The sequence below is a fragment of the Quercus lobata genome, chromosome 8, assembly GCF_001633185.2.
Source record: "Quercus lobata isolate SW786 chromosome 8, ValleyOak3.0 Primary Assembly, whole genome shotgun sequence".
Lineage (NCBI taxonomy): Eukaryota > Viridiplantae > Streptophyta > Magnoliopsida > Fagales > Fagaceae > Quercus > Quercus lobata.
The window spans coordinates 34,319,242-34,326,042 of record NC_044911.1 but is presented as its reverse complement, the minus strand read 5'-3'; the positions used below and the strand labels follow the sequence as shown (position 1 = coordinate 34,326,042).

Below are 6,801 nucleotides of genomic sequence, written 5' to 3'. Positions count from 1 at the left end.
TCAGCCCCAACTATCAGTATATCAAAAACTTAGCATTAACACAAAATTGAAATAGAAGTAAAAAAATGTTATTCTAAGAACACTTTTTAATGAAGCAAATTCACTGATTGATGCTAGTAAATAGGCAAAGGGGATCATTTCTACAATTAATTAAGCGTGGGTAGTTTACTCATGAATTTTCTTTTTGATAGTGTTTTATCATAAATTTGATTACCATAAAGATGCATAGCTTTCGAATTATTCCGTGTGCTATTCATGCAGACCATTTGACAACTTGCACTACAGACTATAGTTGCCTCCATATCCGTGTCACATGGAAAAGGACTTAACAACAAAGACCACCTCAAAATTACAATGAAAAGGACTTCACCTTGAAATCTCTCTCACAACATTACAGAGAATTGTCATATAACATTCATGAAAAAAATTCACTATTCTTTCTTTTCCTGTGACTGTACAACATGATCTCAATCTCTGTAAAAGAAACTACTCTCCCCAAATTTAGCTTTGTAGAAAAGAAAGAAAAAGTGTTAAAACACCCCCAAAAGAAAAAACATTCCCCTTGCTATACAAATATAAATTACATCAGAAATACAATATTATGCAAAAGTTGCATCATGAACAAAGCCTGGGCAAGGATCTTGAATGACCATGGCTTGATACTCTTGATTTCATGATCTTTGCCATCTGCGTTTGCATTTTTCTACAAACTTTTTCCAATTCCATAACCCTCCATTGCATTCCTTGCAAATGTGATTTGAGTTTCTCATTATCGGATATAACATCAAGTTTCCCAGCATAAAGCACAACTTGTTCACTGGTTTCATCTTTCTTTCCCTTGCTTCTAATTTCAATCGAAGTACAGGACAAATCAGTGTCCTGTTGAGAAATGTTTGTTCCTTCGAGTAAGCTTTTGAGTTTGTACTGCTGAGAAACAACACCTTGGACAGTAGCTTTTGATGGAAATTTTGTGTTCTGAGAAAGGTGTATGTAAATTTCAGCTGAGAGCTTCTCATAATTCAATGCACAACATATCTTTAACTTTTCTTCATCTGGCAATCCTGCATGTACCTATGAAAAAATAGATTTAATCCAAACACACCCGATAAGAAAGGGTTGAATTTAAAAAAAAAAAAAAAATCAAGTTTATAAGCTATTGGATCCAACTTGAATTCAATGGTTGTATATATGTTCCTATGTCAAATTAACACTTATAAAAACATGCACGAGAAAATTATTAAACTCACTATCTAATATTATGATAGTACTTAAAGAATGATACACTATAAAAAGCTACATAATTTACAACCCTAAGAAGTTTTTGAGATCAAGTACTACCTCTAGATACATGTCCATAGCTCGGTAAAGTTCGTCACAAGAGTCCCTAGCTGAATCAGGCAGGGCCATGGCTATAGCCTGGAACTTTGAAGGTTTTAAACAAGGATCTGGGGCTACTTCTGCCATATACAAATCCATCAGGCTTGCAACTTTCCTCAATCGTATAGCAGATAATTGACTGCTTCTTCCATTTAGAAATGCTTTCAGAAATCTCAGGACAAGATTCACATCGTATAAGTAATTAATCCCATAGGGAGAAGGAACAAGCAGATTATCTAATGTTGCTTGATCCAACTGTGAACCAATCATACTCTCCAATTTATTCTTGCTGCTTTTGTTTATGTTCAAACTCATAGAAACTCGAAGAATCCCAAATAAACTCTTGTAAGAAACAGAGCTCCAATCAAGAGTATAAAGCATATCAATCACAGTTTCTAGAATTTTTCGCTTCTCATCAGATGTGGCGGTATAAAACTTTGACTTATGATAATAAAAGAGGAACCTACTAATGATAACATGGTTAAATTTTCGTTCGACCATTGATTTCACCAACATTTCAACCAGATTAGGACTCAGAATAAAAAGATCTTCATACCACCAAGTTGCTCGAGAGGAGCTGGTCTTTACACTCTCAGTGCTTTTAGTGTCGCAAGAAAACCGAAACCCAGAGCTGTCCGGGGAAGAAGTAGATGGACATGGACTTGCTTCATTAGTCAAAGCCAGCCTGCCAACAAGAGAATCCAAGCATTTCTGAAGTATGACTGAAGAATTCACATCTGGAAGAAGATCCTGACATTGCTTCAAAGCAATCAAAAGCTCAGACCATGTCCAATAGTTGATCTCTTTAAGTGATTTATCTGTTTGTTCTAATAAATTATGGGTTCCAGAGATGGAATTGTTCATTTCCATGAATTGGGCAGCACAATGCAGGAGGCATATATTGTAAGGACTTATTTGAGTCTTGCCATTGTTGTAACAGAACCTAGACATGAGCTCAAAACTCTCTGCTCCTCCAGGAAAGTCATGGAAAATCACTTTAAGATTTCTCGTGGTACCTTTTGTCTTACCAAACAATTTGCTCAATCTACCCGAATATGAAGTAATAATTTTCTGCAAAGGCCATCAGGGAATAGAGTTAAATCAGAAATATCAACATGTAAGAAAAATTAATACAATTCTTGAATAAAAGAACTAGCCAACACCAATGCCCTCCCATAAAAGATACAGAATATTTATCACTGAAAAAAAAACTAAAAGAAATTAAAACAAAGTATAGCAGGTTCAAACTGACTAACATGTACCTTAGGAGATATAATAAGGACAACCATCAATCATTTAACAACGAAACCTTTCACAATACTTTAAGTAAACCAACCAAAAGAGTGGACTCATTGAATGATTTTAAAACAAAAAAGTGAGATTAAAAGGAAGATTCTACATCAAACACCTGCAAAAGAGCTCGGAGAGATCGTTGGAGATAATAAATTTTTAAGGACAACAGGTAAAAGATGCCTTCTAATTGCCCCAGCAAAAGAAGGGATAAAAAGAAGTAATAAATGCTAGGAAAGCAACCCTTTGTCTTCTTAAAAGGAGTGAATAAAACAAATAAAGGTGCGAACATTTCAGACCCATACAAAAGCATTAAATGAGAAAACAAGCAATACAGAATACCCTGTCGTTAACTTGATAACAAGCAGCCATAATACATGAAGAAAAGCTATGAACCTATGCCCCACATCACTGCTTTATTAGGTGCAAATTTAATGGTGGACGGAAGAGACATTTATAATCATTTAAGGCATTGAGGAGGACACCGTGAAGGATAAGGGAAAAAAAACAACAACAAAAAAAAAAAAAACAAATTGCAAGGGAACGTATGAATCAGGGAACTGTAAACCTCATGACCCAAAAAAAAAGGCATAAATTCTGCCTTTGACACACGCATAATAATCAACAAAAGGAAAAAAAAAAATGATATAATTGGCTATAATTCTACAGTTAAAACAAAATCAGAACATGTTACCACAAAAACAAGAAAAAACTCAGATCAGCACATATGTGAATAGCGTTGGGAATTACATGTAGAAGAAGCAATTACACAGATGAAACTCAGTTGAAGCATAGCTAACCAAACTAAATAGAACAAAAGTTGGGACTTGGGAGTCATCAGTAAACATGACATTTTACAGTGATAATTAGCAGAAAAAAAATAAATATTTTGAAAACAAAGAAATGGAGAAGTAGAGCATGAGAAGTACCTTGTCCACCATGAAAGTCTCTTCCCCATTGACATCCACTTCAAGATCACAGCAAATTTCCATTATAATATAAGAAAAGCCCAACTCAAATCAAGATTCCTTTTTTGGAAGTTGCATCCGAAAGAAAAGAAAAGAAAAGAAAAAAAACTTTAACAACCCAATAGAGACAGAGACGTGAGGTGGCCAAATGGGAAGTGAGGAGGTGCAGACAGAGACATATTCTGAGATGAGAAAGAAGACAAACACAAAGAGATAAACTGACTTTGCTGCTGCAAAGAGGTGGGTACTATGGTATTAGTGTATTACTCAAATTGGTGCATGAGAGCAATGTGGTTCTCAACTGGGATACAGAGACAAAGACTCAGAAAGAGTGTAAAAAATAAAAAAGCAACAAGGTGGATAATAAGACAGAGAAGCAAGATATATAATATAAGACTTGTTGAATTAATATATCAGAAAAGAAAAAACAGTTGGAGTGTGTGTGTGTGTGAGAGACTAGTGACCACTAAGCTCTATCTGACATTCCCATAAAAATATACATATATCTTACTTAGAGAAAAATAAGCAATAGTTTATTGTGTATATTTGTGATTTTCTTTGAAGCTTAAGAATCAAGCTTTCTTTCTTCCTGGCTTCCCTCCTCTTATTCCATGTTCATCGCTGCAAGTCTCTTTAGTTGTGCACCCACTATCCCATTATATTTCTCTCTCTCTCTCTCTCTAAAAATTTAGGCATAATGACTGAAATGCCCATATGGCTTTTTTTAAGAGTGGTTTTTGGACCAACTATTTCAGTGGGTGCTGGTCCCATTGATAGATCCATCTCTTTGCCCAACAATGGATCATGTTGGAAGAGGAACCTGTTTATTCCCAACTCATTGGAATGTTCTCAAATAATTATGTTTTCGTCAGAGCGAAACCAGCGGGTCGATATGTCCGAGTGGTTAAGGAGACAGACTCGAAATCTGTTGGGCTTTGCCTGCACAGGTTCGAATCCTGCTGTCGACGTCCCGTTGTTGGTCTTTCTTGAGTTTTTCTCTCCTTGTTTTTGGTATTAAATTATGATGAGGCTTTTCGCCTTCGGGGACTAAACCTCCGTTCTTTCTTTTTTCCTTTTTTTTTCGATAGTTTGAGAAAAAAATAAAGGAAGAAAATCTTAAAATAAAAAGGAAAAAAAAAAAAAAAAACTACAATCTAGATCTTATATTTCTTGATTCAAAATTTTGATTTGGAAAAACTAAAAACTTACTCTAAATTTGTTTGTTCTAGTAATGAAAGGTCTCTCATTCATTCTCTTTTTAAAAATTTTGTTAAAAAAAAATCTAACTTATAAATTATATCTTTTTTAGTTAGGGTTATAAATGAATTGTGCTATTCCTAAACAACTTTGGTTTGGTTCAAGAAAAAAAAAATGTTTACATTTGCTTATTTAGCAAAGAGTAAAGCTCAAGCTCATTTTTAAACTCAACTATTAAAATAGATAAGTTTAAATATAATAATATGTTTATAAACAAGCTTGTGAGTATGAGGTTTGATTTAAGTATATTTCATATTATATTTTTATATGTAAATATATGTTTATATATAACTTGAGATTGAATTTCTACGTTTGCAAATAAGTTTTTATGACATCATATTATTATTTGTAATTTATTGATAATAAAAATAATTCATTTTGTAGTAAATATTGTCTATAATTTTTAAGAATTCAATATGGATGAATCTAATTTTTATAATTTTATAAATGAAAATTATTATATCTAATAAATTCAAATTATATCATTTTAACTATAATTTAATTATTAATTATTAGTATAGATTTGCAAGGGGTAAAAATGACTAAATAATTTTAACAATATTTTAGTTATTAATTTTTTGTTTAGAAAATATTTTTTAATTATTAGTATAGATGTGGAATGGATAAAATATTTTAGTCATAATGTTTACCATATATGGGGAAAGAATACATTACTTAAGTAACTCATGAAGAAGTTTGGGCTTTTTTTTTTTTTTTCTTTTTTCTTTTTTGAGAAGAAAATAAGAACTTCGAACTTGTTTGACAAGAAAATGAACTAAATTTAAACATTTGATTTAGTTTGGTGATGAGTTCATGCTTGACTTGTATTCGAATCAAATTAAATGAAACTATTTCTGAACTTTTAATATTTGGCTTGACTTGTTTATATTTATACTTTTAAAATCTAAAGTGATGTACACAAGTAGAAATAAAAATCACGTACATAGTTGCTTTTTAAGGAAAGGAATACAGGACGAGTTGAACTTACAACTTACAAGTAAGGGTGGCAAAATTGGACATGACCCACAAACCTGATACGACACGACACAAAATTAACAGGTTATGGGTTGAGGTTCAATAGGTTCGTATCATATTCGGGTTGACACAATTGACCTGTTTAATAAATGAGTTGAGTTAATGTTCAACCTATGAAATTCATTTAACCCATCTAACCCGTTCAATTAAATGACATTTTACCAGTATACCCTTCAATCCCTAGGTATATAAACTTATTAATTGTTGTGATTTATTTTCTTTGACATATTGTAATTGATTATTTGTGATATTGAGATATGCTTTTGTTTTGAATGATTATTTGTGATACAGTTACTCTTTAGTTCTGAACTTTATATTAAAAATATTTATTATTTTTTTTTCATAAATTTATTATTTTTTTCATTTTGATAAAATCTGATAAATAGGTCGACACAACTGATCTGTTTAATAAATAGGTTGTGTTAGGGTTGAGGAATCTTGACCTGTTAAATAAACATGTTGGGTTAGTGTTGGCCCATATAATAGGATACTCATGAGTTAACACGACACAAACCCAACATGCGAACACGAATTGTCACCCCTATTTGCAAGGCTTGCAACACATAATATGGGGATTTTGGATTCCAGAATGTCAAAATCATTAACGAAAATCTATATAAAAAAATAATAATAAATAAATGAATGGAAAAAAGTTTTAAAAAACTAAAAATCTTAAATTTTATGGTCCTTACTGTAAACCTTTTTTTTTTTTTTTTTAGAGAGAGAGTTTCAACCTATGGCATCCGCTCCTGATGATAGCTCTTTATCATCAGATCAAGACACCAATCAGTTTTTGATGTAGGCGGAGATTAAACCCCAAATCTCTTATACAACCATCAGAGACTTTACTGTAAACTTGTTCGCTCTATTTTGG

General features: G+C 32.3%; 1 protein-coding gene and 1 non-coding gene across 3 annotated transcripts; one reads left to right on the top strand and one right to left on the bottom strand.

The window, feature by feature from the left end:
- Positions 1 to 379: 379 nt before the first annotated feature.
- LOC115958029 (BTB/POZ domain-containing protein At3g22104) lies at positions 380 to 4,386 on the bottom strand. Of its 2 annotated transcripts, none has more exons than XM_031076391.1 (3): positions 3,597 to 4,386; positions 1,339 to 2,448; positions 380 to 1,071 (listed from the first exon to the last, which is right to left on the bottom strand). In XM_031076391.1, the coding sequence occupies exons 1-3, from the start codon at positions 3,657 to 3,659 to the stop codon at positions 616 to 618; spliced, it is 1,629 nt and encodes a 542-aa protein (XP_030932251.1). In that variant the 5' UTR covers positions 3,660 to 4,386; the 3' UTR covers positions 380 to 615. The 2 variants fall into 2 exon arrangements, with proteins under 2 accessions (XP_030932251.1, XP_030932252.1); XM_031076392.1 differs by lacking the exon at positions 3,597 to 4,386 and adding an exon at positions 2,640 to 3,106.
- A 135-nt stretch (positions 4,387 to 4,521) lies between these two features.
- On the top strand, positions 4,522 to 4,603 carry TRNAS-CGA. Its single transcript has one exon. It is a non-coding gene; the product is annotated as a tRNA-Ser (tRNA).
- The last annotated feature ends 2,198 nt before the right edge of the window (positions 4,604 to 6,801 follow it).

Coding starts and splice junctions, on each gene's coding strand:
- LOC115958029 (XM_031076391.1), bottom strand. CDS start 3,659: ATGGAAATTTGCTGTGATCTTGAAGTGGATGTCAATGGGGAAGAGACT. Junction 2,449..3,596: donor AGACTTTCATGGTGGACAAG/GTACTTCTCATG, acceptor TGGCCTTTGCAG/AAAATTATTACTTCATATTC. Junction 1,072..1,338: donor CTATGGACATGTATCTAGAG/GTAGTACTTGAT, acceptor ATTTTTTCATAG/GTACATGCAGGATTGCCAGA.